At 55.4% G+C, this 13,795-nt stretch overlaps 4 protein-coding genes across 4 annotated transcripts; 2 read left to right on the top strand and 2 right to left on the bottom strand.

Annotated features, from left to right (window-relative positions):
* Positions 1–503: 503 nt before the first annotated feature.
* On the top strand, positions 504–2,884 carry CSUI_009001 (uncharacterized protein; the record flags this gene model as incomplete). The annotated part of the gene is made up of 1 exon (XM_068069120.1): positions 504–2,884. A coding segment is annotated over exon 1 (1,356 nt), but the record flags the coding sequence as incomplete, so codon positions are not given.
* On the bottom strand, positions 1,074–12,851 carry CSUI_009002 (5 - c-terminal domain-containing protein). Its single transcript, XM_068069121.1, has 9 exons — positions 11,427–12,851; positions 9,987–10,150; positions 9,168–9,722; positions 8,595–8,822; positions 7,085–7,738; positions 6,332–6,640; positions 5,237–5,647; positions 1,564–4,558; positions 1,074–1,219 (listed from the first exon to the last, which is right to left on the bottom strand). The coding sequence occupies exons 1-8, from the start codon at positions 11,726–11,728 to the stop codon at positions 4,275–4,277; spliced, it is 2,907 nt and encodes a 968-aa protein (XP_067918902.1). The 5' UTR covers positions 11,729–12,851; the 3' UTR covers positions 1,074–1,219; positions 1,564–4,274.
* Positions 2,727–4,466, top strand: CSUI_009003 (uncharacterized protein; the record flags this gene model as incomplete). Its single annotated transcript, XM_068069122.1, has 2 exons — positions 2,727–2,824; positions 4,114–4,466. The coding sequence occupies exons 1-2, from the start codon at positions 2,818–2,820 to the stop codon at positions 4,464–4,466; spliced, it is 360 nt and encodes a 119-aa protein (XP_067918903.1). The 5' UTR covers positions 2,727–2,817.
* On the bottom strand, positions 10,874–11,184 carry CSUI_009004 (uncharacterized protein). Its single transcript, XM_068069123.1, has one exon. The coding sequence runs from the start codon at positions 11,178–11,180 to the stop codon at positions 10,953–10,955; it is 228 nt and encodes a 75-aa protein (XP_067918904.1). The 5' UTR covers positions 11,181–11,184; the 3' UTR covers positions 10,874–10,952.
* Positions 12,852–13,795: the final 944 nt, after the last annotated feature.

The following is a 13,795-nucleotide window of genomic DNA, read 5'->3' on the forward strand; positions in this document are numbered from 1 at the left end:
CAGGCCTTGCTGGTCATGGACGACTCGAGGAGGTGGGGCCGGGGCCTACACAAAGGTCTCTGTTGACTGGGAATAAACAAGGCAAGGGAGAGAACTTTTCCAAGACCGGGTCGACTCCAGCAAGCTAACGCTGGGATTTTCCCCGGCGTTCTGGTCGATCCCCGCTACCGAGACAGGGCTGTGTCTCGTGGCGAAGGGGCTCGGTGAGCTGGCAGCCGCCTCGGGAGTACGGTTGTGTTCCGCACCACGGTGCCCTGCATCTATTCCGAAGGTGCGCCTCGCAGCCGATGGCTGCGGTGACGACGCTGGTTCCTCCCTGAGCTGCGCTTTTTCTCCGACCGGGCGAAAGAATGTGAACTAGTGCCCATCGGGCGTCAACCCGGGAAGTCCACCGTATGTCGGACGCCGACCCGGTCGGAGGGCATGCAAGCCCCGCTGTTCCACCTTGACATGCCGACGGGACCACACGAACGTCTCTTGGCCCGTGTAGTCATTCTGATTCATTGCCACTTCAGAACCCCTGCCTGTCGGGCTTTTGGTGGTAAGCCGGCGTTCATGGTGCCACAGGGGCTACTGGGTCCGGAACGTCGTTCGGAGCTTCTTTTCGACGACCGTTGTTATGCAGCTGTGCGGGGAGCACTGGACTCAGGCCGGCATTGTTATAGCTGCCCTCTGTAGAGGGTCACTGCAAGCAATCTGCCCACCGGGGAGAACGGAAGCATAGCAGTCAGATCAAAGCCTTGCGCGCCTTCTGCGCTCTGTGAGGCCCTGTTGCTGAACAGTGGTTCCTTCCCATAAAGCAGCGCGTAGGAATCCAATATTGCGTTCGCTGTTGATGAGAACCTCGCGCCGCACGGATGAAGAAACTCGCCTGAACTGTCGCGGGGTGTGCTGGCCCTTCGCACGGACAAACCGTAGCGTCTCAACGCAACCGCAGGTCCCCACAGCCGAGGCACGGTATTCGGCCGCGCAGTCCCGCCGAGAGACCTTTCTTGTGTTTGCAGCAGAATTAAAGGCACTCCGGTCCCTCATCCTACACAGCATCCTTTCCGGCCTTTTTCGCTGGCCTGGTTCAGCCGGCATGATCCGTGTTAGTTGCTGGCGCGCCCTGTACCTTCTCCCGGGCGTGTTTGTTGTTCTGTGTTATAAGGAAGACCTCTCACCGAATTCAGACGAGCGACTGCGCCAGCCCTCACTTTTGACGGCGGGATTGTAGCATCTGTATCGAGAGCAAGTCGCAGGGGAGCTCGAACAACGCGTTGAGTCAACTGCTTTTGTTCTGCCATCCTTCCCACCTCGTCCCCCTTTTCGGGCTGGTGTCGCACCGGTCTGGCCTGGGTACTCTGTGAGTGTCGCGGTATGCCTTCACACCCCCCGTACCCGAGAACCTACGCGTTTTTATGTCGCTCGAATTTCACTTGGATTTCTAGCCCAACTGGGTATTCATGCAGTACGGATGCCAGACGGCGCCGTAGCTGATTCGCGAGTTGTCCCAGAGGACGCGATGTTCTCCTTCCGCATACACAATGCGCAGCCGTCGGACGCTTGCTGTGTTGGCCTCACCTTGGGTGTCGCTGTTCTCCGCGGGCTGTGGCGCAGTGGCTGTTTACGAGGCATCTAGGCTTAAACAGAAGAAGCGTGAACTGCTGTCTCTTCTGCATGATGCAGCTGGCATCTGCTCGGTGGCTGGCCAGGCAGCCCCGCACACCTTCAAAGATGTGTGTTACGGGAGTGGCGCCGAACCAGCTGTGTGCGTTTTTCAAGGCGTCGGACATCCAGAAATCCTTAGCGCTGCTAAAGTTGCCGCCATAGCTGCGGGAATCACTCCGGACGCCGTCAGTCTCTCACAGCTTGCTGCAGGTGTGGCAGCTGCTGACGTCTTCCTGACCGCGCAGTCCACGAGGACCGTCAGCAATTTGTTTTTCCGGAGCAGCAGGCAGGGGTATTCTTCGGGCCCAGGTGCAAGTGTGTCTCCGGAGGCAACAGACATAGGAAGTAGGGAGGAGGAGAAGGACGACGAATGCCGTGGGTGTTTACCATCTTATTCATCTCCTGTGCAGGGGAAGGGGGTAAGCGTAGGGCGCGTCGTGTCTGCTCGCGTTGTACGTAAGCCTCTGGAATTCTCCTGGTCTCACGGATTGAGATGGCCACGCCGTTTTCTTCGTATCAAGTATCAGTACTTTGTCCCGTATACAGGCAAAGAAAAAGACGCAGCACCCAGGGAGTCAAGTACGTCAGGAAGAGATTCCGGATCAGAAGGTGCAGTCCAACCTTCGTTCTTAGTCGGTACTGATCGCGTTCTTCCTGTCACTGCTCGTATTCTCGGGAAAAGAGACCAAGGACAGGGGTACACCCGTTTCGCGGATCACGGTACGTCGCAAACCGTTTCAGAAGATATACCGGGAACCTCAGAGGTTTCCACTCAGCATCTACAAAGAAGAGAGAGTGGAAAAGCCGCCCAGTGGTCAATCCTTTCCTGGTTTAATTTCTGGAGCTACTTCCGCGCACGGTCACGCGAAGAGTATCCCAAACTGCAGGGACAACAGTCCCCCGATATTCTGTTCAACATATACGAGGGGACTGCCGAGCTGAGACTCGCCCCCGGTGACGGCCCGCGGGCTGACAACGAGGAAACCGTGTCGGTGCGGCCGCCACCGGGTACTGTGGCGGACCACCGGCTGCGGGCAGTTGAACAAATTGACCCGACTTGTGGTCCGGTGGCACCCCCTGAAGGACAGTGCGGGCCCGCCAACCAAGTCTGCGCTGCCCGGCCTCCACCAGCCGAACCTGCCACGAAAGTAACACGGTCGTCATTACATGGAAGGTACATTTCACATACCCCTGCAACACCAGCGAATGTCACGCAGCTGAAGGAAGAGGGGGAGAGCTCTCCGTACAATCTGCGTGGCGAGGGTTTCCTGACCAATGTGGGGGAAAAACGGGCGAGTAGCCTGCCCGGTGGAGGCGTTTCAGTAGGCGGAGCAGTGCCCGCCCGGCTGAAGACTGCTGTACAGAATTGGAGTGTCGTTCAGCCACAGGAGCTAATCATCGTATCCTACGAGCGGCAGGATCCCGAAAACCATACGGCTTGGGTTGCACTCGTACCCGAGGCGCGAGCCGAGCCGGGCACTGCGGCAGCTCTCGGATCTCGGGGGTATCCTGGGGAGCTGGTGGTGCTGACAGATGACACGGGTGCAGGAGGAGACTTCATGATGTTTGGAGGAGGAGCGCTGGTTTTCATGGGAGTGCTGAAGTCGTACATTCAGCTAGTTCTAAAGAAACGGCTGAAAATTAGTAGGCCCTGAGATGGCATCTGGGCGGTTGAGCGGCTTGTTGGACTTGCCAACGACACGCTGGAAGCACAAGCCCAGGCCGATTCTTGGCGCATCGCACAACTCTTTGTTACCGGGGTTCGTTCTACTCCCAACAGTATTCTCGATGAAGCGCAGAACCGCGCTGGACGGACACCTCACTAGGGGAGCGCTGCTTGCGCGCCGCAGTTTCGAACACGTTCGTCAGTCCGCATAAACGTATACTGCTGGCATTGGTGATCGATGCGTACATCATTAATGCCAACAGGCAGATATGAGTAATCCGAAAAGGGAAGCAACTTCCGCATTCCGGGCCACTTCGCGTGTGCGCTCACAACTGTACACGCATTGACTTGAAAGAGATTTCGAAGCAGGCCAGTCGACAGATGCAGCCCCGCTCAAACACCCTCTGCACCACTAACGGTGTGCAAACTCTCTTCCAATGGCACCGCAAGACCTTGCAGACCCGGCGCGAAACCGTTCTCATTACCACACACATTTAGAGAACATAGTGTTGTGTTTGGGAGGACGCCTGAGAACCCTTCAACAGTTCAGACGCCCCCCGTGACCAGCAATTCTCCACTCTTACTCCGCTCTGTGGCTGTGTTGCGTTCGGGTACACGTGCGTGGCACTTGCGCCCTGCTGGAGGTCTGGCGCCGAGTGCACTGGCCGCCCAACAGCGTTTACGCAGCGCGGGCTTCGTCAACATAGCGACACCGAGCTGGCCAGCTTTTGCATCGCTTTCACAAGAAACTACGCACTCCGTTTGTCTCAAACCTGCGAACTTGTGCGTACTCTCAGAAGACACCCAGAGAAAGCCCTTACCTGCATCGACACCTCTCTTCCAAAGCCACGCGCGTTTGGATGCTTGCAACGAGCACTACGGCTGCTCACCCAGCCGCCGGCCGCGAGGGAGACAAGCAGGGCCTTCTACCCTGGTGCGGTCTTTGGTGCATTTGCCTTTATGCGTTTGCGGAGAGATCAACAATGCGGCCGTCCCCCCTCGGAGCCAAAACATAATTGTATTTCGACGTTTGGCAGCAGCCGAAATCCTTGAGCATGTCATCTTGACGCATGGAGGTGAAAGATCTAAGGCGCTTGAACGTGATCCGCGAGTGAGGTCGTTTAAGTCCGTTTGCCAGCTCGGCGATTGACAAGGTCGATCGTACCATGGTGGGAAGTGGAGGCAGGAGTTCTTCATCCAGCAGCAACTTGCAGCCTTTGAGCATGCAGTAGCCGTCCCGCCCTGCAAAACAATGCCACTAGACCGGCGGAACTTACGCCACGTCACAGGTAGCTTCTTACCCGTTGGGAACTGCAGCAATTTTTGTGGGGTCATGCGAAAAGGCGAATAGTCACGTAGGGCACAAGCCCCTATGACTGATTGGTCAAACCACAGATCAACGCGTTGGCCCACCCTTAACGCGAGTAGTTTCTTCAAGCTGGTACACCCTACACCGCAAAAGGGACTCAGTAGCACGAAGTGTGTGAAGGGTAAACTGGACTACGGGTAGGATACACATACGGTAGTACGCAGGGGATACTTGTGACTGGTGAGCGAAGGTGCGCCTCCCCAGGCATGTTGGGTACCGGCACTCTAGTGTCCCATCACTCCACACCACGACAAAACTCTAGTTTCCTCACCGGCAGGACCCGCCTTGGTGTGGCACCTGTACTATGAAAGTCCGGGACCGGGCGAGCTGCACTGCGTCACACCTGGGCAACCGCCCTCCCGTGTCGGTGCGTGCGCTTATACACGTGAACGTCCCCTATATGAGCCAGTGCAAATACACGTGTGCTACAAAGCCAGATGCGCCTGCCTCCGAGCGCCAAGAAAGCCACCTGGTGTGACAATGACTTTCTCAGCACGAGCATCCCCCCGACTTGTGCAGATCTAATCTGATACTGATGTCATAACTCTTACCTTGAGCGAGGTAACTTTTCGTGGCGACACTGTATACTTTCTCGGGATTGAGAGGTACGAAGCACTCGTCCTCGTCCCCCCCCCGCATCTCACCCATTACCCCTCCTTCTGCACGAGGAGTCGAGACTCCACTCCTTAGGCCTCCGCAGGCATCCTTTGCAACCTTAATGCTTTCTCGAATCACACGTGCGCCGCTAGGCCGTGATGAATCGAAGGAAAAACGAAGTCCCGCAACCTGCAGGAACCGACCCTCCGTCTTGGGAAGCTGCGACACGCTGTTCTCCAGAACTTCAACCAGCACGTTACCTGGGACGGCTATGACACAAAGCGTATCGGCCATTGGAAGCATCGCAGCCAAATCTCCAAATCGGAATGGTCCAGGTGAAAAAATACAGTCAGAACGGATGGTCCCTAAAGGCACAGCAGGAACCCCATCGAGGAGGAGACACCAACGGGGCAAAGTCACCCTTAAGAGTCAGCACGACTACCATTCTAAACATAGATGTAAACTGGCGCGAGCGGCCGTGCCACTGGGGACGCGGCGTGGGAACATTGAGAAGGTGAGGGTTTCACACCAGCAGAATGCGTGCAGAACACCAGACATCCAAAGAGTGGGGCTTCCTGTACACAACGGAAAGAATGCCTTTCGCAAGCTAGTATGCTGCCACGGGAATCGTACGAAGATCGTGAATGGATCCTATCGCAAAGAAGCTTTTGTACTGTCAGAGGCGTTCGCTAATCAGCTAGGACAAGGCCTAGACAGAACACCTCTTTATATTGTCGGAGAGAAGTGGACACCGTCACCACGCTGTCGACGGTCCCTGGCAGGAAAGACAACAGTCTTGCTATAACTCCTTCTGCAATCGGTTCTGCTCGCAGCAAATTATCGGCACTGTTGTTCGGTATCTGCGAGGTACCCTGGCACCTTCGATTGAAAATACAGCTGCGTAATTATGTGCTTTTCCTGGGTTTCCCTTTCTATGGCCGAGTCTCACCAGGGTGCCCCAGCAAAGCTTTGGTTTGTCAACCAAACCGGTTTTCCGCTTTATCTGCGGGTTCCCACGAAACCGCCTCCGAATACGCGCTCGTCCTCACCAGAATTCAGGATTGCGATGTCTGCGCGGCACTCCCTTCTCATAATGTCGCACAGCCAGTTTCCTACATTGCTCTCCGAGGTGCGAATGACGGAAAACCGTGTCTCCAAGTCGCAGCCGGCATCGACAAGGATCTCTTTCATTTGCTTCTTCAAGTTCTGCTCGTATTTCTTCACCAGCAGCTCTACATGCTTGTTTTTTTCATACCGGTCTTTCTCAACTCGAACGCGTGTCCACTGCACTATCGAGCCCCCCAGAAAGAATGGCATTGTTTCCTCGCCGCCATTCAGCTCCGTCGGCAACAGGGGACCTGGAATCAAAAGGCCACAAGACGCTGTAGTCCCACTATTCTGTTGTCTACACGGGCTTCTGCCACTGACGTTACCTGTTCTCTTGAGAGACCGCAAAGCGCCTGCCCGGTAGCGATTGGGGTTACGGATCGAAACCCTCAGTCTCAGTTACCTCCACAATTCCACCCATCTGCTTCACCGATGCCGCGAGTCAGATCTAGCTGTCTCGAACCCGCAAACGTACCGGGGGGTTCTCACTGTCTGATCTCAGGTGAGACCAATCCGCATGTACTCCAGCGGACTCAATCCAGGCCAGCCGGCTCACCATGTCAGACTAATGTGCAAGCCCCCACTCCCCGCATACAAAGGCCGTTCTTCCGTACCGATCAGCGGCCTCGGAAACGCCCACACGCTAGCCTTCGGCCTTCTTTTATCTGCTCCAAGCAGCCGGGTTTCGCGCTTACCGCTATACAGGTCAGAGTTAGTCGTCCGCTCCCTCCGTACGACCTCCTCGCTGACAGCCGAGGGAGAAAGGAACTTAGGTGTCAGAGTAGGCGTGCCGGGTCCGCTGTTTGGACTCAGCAGGGGACTCCCCGGAGAGCCTGGAGACCGCGACGGAGCGACGGCCACACCTTTCATCCCGTCACCCGTGACTTTACCCACCACAGTAACCGGACCTGACGCGGCACCGAAAACTGGAGAGAAGTCACCGTTCTTTTTTTCGCGACGCGCTGCCTTGGCACCCTGTGAATCCGTCTGAGGTTCTGGTACGGGACGCGTGCTTGAGGCTTCTCTGCTGCTGGTAGGAGAGAACTGGCACGGAGCCACTTCTCTCTTGCTTTCCGGGACGTCGTTAGGTCTTCTGACCTTGATGCTCATCCCCGTCGTATCCGCAGAAGCCGGCAAGGCGGAGACGCCATGGGATGCTTCCACAGCGCGATCGCGGCATTCCGCTGACAAAGAGTGCGGAGTAACGTCAGTCCGTTCATGAGATTGCTGACCGTTGCGAGCAGCGGCGACATGAACAGGACCGGAAAGCTCCGCTCCCTGGCCGGGGTAGATGGTGAGGACAGTGAACTCCCGGAAGTCAGTCCCGGACTTTACGACAGAAATATCACCTGAAACGAACAAAAGGGACGTCAGAGCTCCCGGTCCGCCAAGAAGACACCGAGGCTACCTTGGATGAGAACCACGCAGACACCTGTCCCGTTACCAAAAAATGCGACGATGCGCCAAGCAAGCTGTCTCAAATGAAATAACTCCATTTTCAATCCGGTGATTACACGAGGACGTGACGACCAGCTTCAGGAGCCAAAACGCTCGCGCGGTAATCACAAAACTGTACGGGCACTAATTTTGGGGCTTCCGCGAGCCGTTTTTAGCCGGTCTCTATCTACGACGTACAGGCTTGCAGGTGCTTCTCCGCTCAACGGCATAGTGGAGCCTAAGCTGCGGCAGCGACCGAATTACCTCCGCTCCTTACCACCCTCGGAGAGCGCGCAGAGCTGATACCCTGTGCATTTGGAACGAAGCCACTAGGAGGGAACCATTCACTAGAAACCGTAGAAAGACTGGTACACCGGAGGGTGAGCACTTCAGCTTCTCACCCCTCTCGAAGACTTCGACCCTCCTCCGCTAACCGCGGCTGCACATAGTTGAACCTTGAGCTGTCCCTTTCCAAACCCACTTGCGAGCATTAATATATCCTAGTTCACATTCGCCCCGTACCGAGCGTCGGCATGTCGCCGCACCGTCCTGCTAAGTTTTGGTTGCCACTAGGTTTTCTCCCAGCAAAAACCTATGCCTCAACTCGTTCCCTTTACATCTTCGTTAGGTGGAGCTTCCAGAAGCAAACGTCCACCAAGAGAATGATGGATGAAGCCTTTCTGGCGAGTTCTTGGAGAAGCTGCTTCTTGTGTCCAGTGTGGACAACAGCGACTTTAAGTGCATGTACGCTTCCAGTAGTGGACGTACCAATGCGTTGCAGACCGTAGTAATCATGATCGTGTCCCCCCAGAATTAGATCGATGTCGACGGCTTCCTTCGCCAGACGTTCATCATTCGGGGCGCGCATGTGCGTCAAAGCAATAACTAGCTCACACTCTTTTTGCCTCAAAATTCGACTGAGACAATTCGCGGCCTCCACAAAGTCCACGTAATACACGTCGTCCTTCCCGACACACGCGAGCGTGTCCAGCCACTCTGAGAAATACCACAGTCGCGCCCTGGCTCATAGCAGCGTTTCCGCAGTGCCGGAAACTCCGGAAGGGTTTCCAGTTTCCTACTGTAGCGTGCTGATTCCCGACCGCGAGCCTATTTAGCATACACCTTAGCGACTCCGACGCCCATCACAGACCAGCGAAAGTGCATGTCGACGTTTGCTTTTGCTCGTACATTTCGTTTGCTACGGACGGTCTTGTCCCTAAATGTGCGGGCTTGGCTGTCCTCGCGAAGACACGGGCCCGCTGCCACGCTGCACCGTCGTAACGCGATGTCTCCGCGAGAAAGTGTGCAGCCTTCTCGGTAGCATTCCATCTCTTCACTTACCTCTTTCCACCAGCCCGATGATTCCCACGCGAATGCCCTGCCACTCAAAGAGCCTGTACTTCATCCCGTTTGCCAACGGGAGCCCATGGACCTCAACAAAATCCTCAGCGAACAACCCCTCAGCTTTATCTGGCGCGAAACCGAACTGAGACGTGCTGTGGTGGCCCTCCCTGTCCTCAGTTTCGCGACTTCTCGGGGAATGCGTGACCGTGCCGTCTGCACCCGCGGATGCCGTGTCGCTCGGCTCGAGTCCACTGCCGTGTACGTCGAGACATGGTTGCTGTCTACTGCCTCTCCTGGCAGGCCCGAGGTCGTCTCTCATGGTCCTCAGCGAGGTGAAAGCGCGATTCGACATATCCTGCCCTGTTTTCTCGAACACGTTAGAAATCAGCCAGGGAAAGTTACAGGACCCGACAGCGTACTCGAGCTCATCAATTCCGAAGTCGAAGTCATGATTCCCAAAGCAAGCGGTATGCACCTTGAGGAGATTCAGAAACGGAATCATATGCCGGCCGCGTGTGTAGGTTGACATGACAGACGGGTTGAACACATCACCTGAGTACAGCGAAGCAACCGAATAGCAAACGAGAAAGTAGAGTGTACGTCCGCGCAGTTTCCTTTCGGAGTTTGACTCACCACCTTGCAGACAATCACTGCCCGGCTGTGTGTCCACTGGAGCGCACTGTAGGCCAGCTTACGGACACCTACATCACTAAGTGACACTGGTACGATACAATTGTGTAACACATGACTAGCAACATCTACAGTCCGTGCACTCAACTGCTTGCAAGCGACAATGAAAGCAATACGGATGTGTACCTGAGAAGAGGATGAGAGGGTGCAGGTGCTGGAAGCTTTGGACAGCTGTAACAAAGCGCGAGACGCCACCCGAGCCATCACTCCTGCACTCGATGTTGTATACATCGTTGAAGTGAATAATTGTGATTGGGTCGGTCCTCGCCAACGGTAAGTCGAAGTCATACCTGAGGAGAAAAGGAACACTCAGTATAAGGTTACGCTTTCCGGGACGACTGTAAACCGTACTGCTTCACGAGCGCGGTAACCACGGAAAAGACCGCATTATAGAGAAAAAATCAGAACCACCGACAGCTTCATCAATCACGAAGCCCACTTTGCGGAGCTCGCAACCAGTCTTCCGGGTGGAAAAAGCCTGCCCTCCCGGGAAACAACCCCGTACCTGACGGCCCCTCAAGCTCCACTAACCAAGGCACAAGCTGCTGGCCGTCTTGTAGGCTGCACTAGACGTGAGTACAAAAAGTTTCAGCGCGTTCTGCATCCAGGAAATCAGTCGGCAACACAGGTGAATTGCGTGTCGGAAGGGTATCATCACTGAATGTCCTGGACACATGACTGACTGCGACTGAAGTCGGGGAATCCGCGATTCATCGTGGAGCTCCAGAATGATGCACGTACTTCGACGAATGATGCACGTACTTCAATAAGGACCCGCCCCAGCAACCCACCCCCTCCCGGAGACTCGCAGGCCTCGGTGAAGAGAGGTATACCGATATCACGCTGCCAGGAACAGCTCGAAACTACTGACTGCGGCTTATTGCGACAGTTTACTCGGTGGACCATGCGTCCACAGTGGGTGTCTGCAGAGAATCAGTTAAAATCGTCAATATAGTCGTCGGACAGCCGTTGGTAAGCCAACACACGTGCAGGTTAAGAATGCTCGCGACGCGCCCGTCTGTATGCGTACACGATTGTAGAAGTGCGCGTGATGCTGGCCGCTACCGTTCCATAAAGTGACGAGACAGAAACCTACAATAACCACGGAAACAGTGCCCCCCTCACGACACAGGAACTGTGCTGGCAAAAGGGAGTAGAACAAGCCGCTCTTCGAGATACTGTATCACCCGCGGGGCATCCACACAACACCGAGAGGATAAAAAAATCAACCGAGCATTCGTGCTCCCTCTTGCGTCTTCCCGAGAATCCTCTACTAAGGTCTTTGCAATTCGCTCTGGCACCCCCGCCAGTTCTCTGCATCACATCACCCCGTTCTCACCCAGAGCTACTCATGACGAGCAAAGGAGTTCTTTGAGTTGAAAGCTGCAGTCAGAAAAGCTGCAGCTACCCGAAACACTTGGACTGGACAACCTCGCATACCCCAAACACAAAAAAAGGACGCATGCGTTTTCTAAGAACCTGAGGGCTCCGTTCTTCGTGAACAGGAACAAGTTCCCGGCGTCATTTCATGATTTTCTTTTCGAGGTAGCTTTGTATGGTCCATACCAAGTCTCGCCCGTGAAGCCCTTGGAGGCCCTCCTGGCAATGGCGCTAACAAGCAAGCGCACCTCCGCTTCGAGTTCGTCCTCTTCCTCGTGTCTCCTAGCTCCCTCTGCCCTGCAGCCACTCAATGGCTGTGTCGTAGGAGAGCCCGGAGAAGGACCGGGCGCAGTCGCTGAAGACCGTCCTTGGGAAGGAGAAGGATTCAAGACCACACGCTTGCCTACTACTGCCGAGTCAACCAATGACATAGCACCAGTACTCCCGGCTACCCCCTTGGACGGGGACGGAGCGGAAGGCGGCGGCATGGGAATGCCCGACAAAAGAACAGCGACAAGGGGGACACACAGGAAAACAGAATACTAGGTGACTGACGGCACCCAGGGAAACGGACAGGATGAAGGCAATATGAGTAAGGACACGGAAGTAGACAGACGGGAAATAGAGGGCAAGGAGAGGCGGAAGGCTACGAAGAGACATACGCACGGAGGGACAAGGTGGGGACCGGCGGAAGGCCGGGGACGGAGTAAAACACAAGCGAGAGGACAGAAGAGAGGAGAAGTGGGAGAAGCGGGTAGCGGCGAACCGGGTAGGGCTCAAAGAACACACAGCCTAGAGGTCCCCCGACAGATAACTCCGCGGCTCGGAACAGGCTAAAAGACATGCGAAATCTCCTTCCTGTTCACATCTGGTGAAAAAGGGGACAGGGAAGAAGTGAGGCAAGTCCCGCTAACAACATCCGGCGCCTAGCATGCCACGATTTTCTGTTTTATGCAGCTGCCGCGGTGAAGAGTACCCGGTGACCCATCGGGGACGACCATCCGAGGCCCGCCCGCAGCTGAATAAAAAAGGACAGGCCAGTCGATGGGAGGTCTGCATGAAAGCACTGCACGCAATGAATGCAAAAAACTCTCGAGCCTCTGTAACAATCCTAATACTGAGAGTCCCCAGGACCGCGCAACGAAAACTGAAGAAGCCGGGACGGGTTGCAAAAGAAGCTTGGTTTAGCCAGTGCACCAACAACTGCAGGGTGCAGGGTGTTCCAAATGCTAAAAATATCACTGCTAAACAGGAGCGCACGACCATCCTTCTCTCCGCGGCAAATAACGTCCTTAGCGTCTGAGCGGCACCTTTAGCGGGTCCACGGCACCACGTTCCCAGGTTGGACACCTTCACAACGAAAGGAAGTAGTCCAAAGGCGAGATTTCCCAGTTTGACACAGACAGAGAGGCTTAAATTCTGGGTAACAAAACAAGTGCTCTTGCGCAACTGGCATCAAGGGAAGTAGGCAGAAGTAAAGCGAAGTAACACACGCACATCTCACTAAGCTGTTTGCCAAAGGACGCTACGGGGAATCTGCAACTGGACAGGACTAGGCGTGCTCATAAAGAAACGGAAAACACGCGAACTAGCTGGAAGCAGGTGGAAGCAGAATCCTTGAAATGACTTTTCATATGGAAGAGTCCGAAGGTCACTTTGCTTACCTATTCTCGTCTCGGCCTGTACGGCTTGCCGACACATGCCGTCGGCGCGGCCACCGGTCGATGTGACTAGCGTGTTGTCCCGAAGAGTCATGCAGGAACCATTGCATGCTGTGCCCGACGATTCATTTCGAAGTCCCAGAAGGCTCAAACTCAACAGCGAAGTTAAAGGTCCTGAAGTATTTTAGTGCTGGGCCCTTTTTAACAGCCAGGGCTACCGAGTTTCGAATAGCCGGTACTGCAATAGGGGTGCGGCAAGTATACCGCACGCCGCTAGACTACCGTCATCTCCGGTAGCTCTGGGACTGCGTTGGCAGCCAGGTGGGCAGATGATGGGATTGGGTCGCCAGAGTCTTTTTTTTCTCCTCCGGGAGAAGAGTTCTGCCTGATGCATCAGCAGAAAAAGTTCAACAGCGTCATCACAGGGGCACGTGGCGGCAGCCGTTCTCTCACCACGTACAGTCTAAGTTCCCCCGACTAGTTAGGTGAGAACTGCAGCACCGGCGCCCGCCGAGCCCGTAGGCGGCTTGCAGCCCTACGTTGTGTTGCATACAAGCGGCCTACAGCTCCGGTGTGTTCGCGGGATCCGGTGTCTTTACGACCAGTGCGCCCGAGAGTCTGTCAGGATGCGAGCGCGAACGCCGACGCTGCCGGCCTGTGAGATTGGAAACAATACGACAGAATTGTGTTTGGTAAGTCTTGGTACCAGCCCCACGTGGTACCGCCGCATGGTCCCGGAACAGCCTGACTTTGTCCTTAGTGTAGTGGACTGTCACTACTGACTGTCACTACTGAGCGACTACGCTTGTTGCGTCGGGAAACGGGGTGAGACAAACCCAGTATTCACACGGTCAGAAGTCACTCGCAATTGTTCAAACACACGCTAACACCACT

Source organism: Cystoisospora suis (assembly GCF_002600585.1).
Source record: "Cystoisospora suis strain Wien I chromosome Unknown contig_5218, whole genome shotgun sequence".
Lineage (NCBI taxonomy): Eukaryota > Apicomplexa > Conoidasida > Eucoccidiorida > Sarcocystidae > Cystoisospora > Cystoisospora suis.

Bases quoted from the DNA above. Each gene is read 5' to 3' on its own strand.
- CSUI_009004 (XM_068069123.1), bottom strand. From the start codon at position 11,180: ATGCAGAGAACTGGCGGGGGTGCCAGAGCGAATTGCAAAGACCTTAGT.
- CSUI_009002 (XM_068069121.1), bottom strand. From the start codon at position 11,728: ATGCCGCCGCCTTCCGCTCCGTCCCCGTCCAAGGGGGTAGCCGGGAGT. The intron at 9,723-9,986 runs GTACACATCCGT...CGCTGTACTCAG, and splicing joins CCCTCTCATCCTCTTCTCAG to GTGATGTGTTCAACCCGTCT. The intron at 5,648-6,331 runs GTGAGGACGAGC...CTGTGCCTTTAG, and splicing joins CATCGCAATCCTGAATTCTG to GGACCATCCGTTCTGACTGT.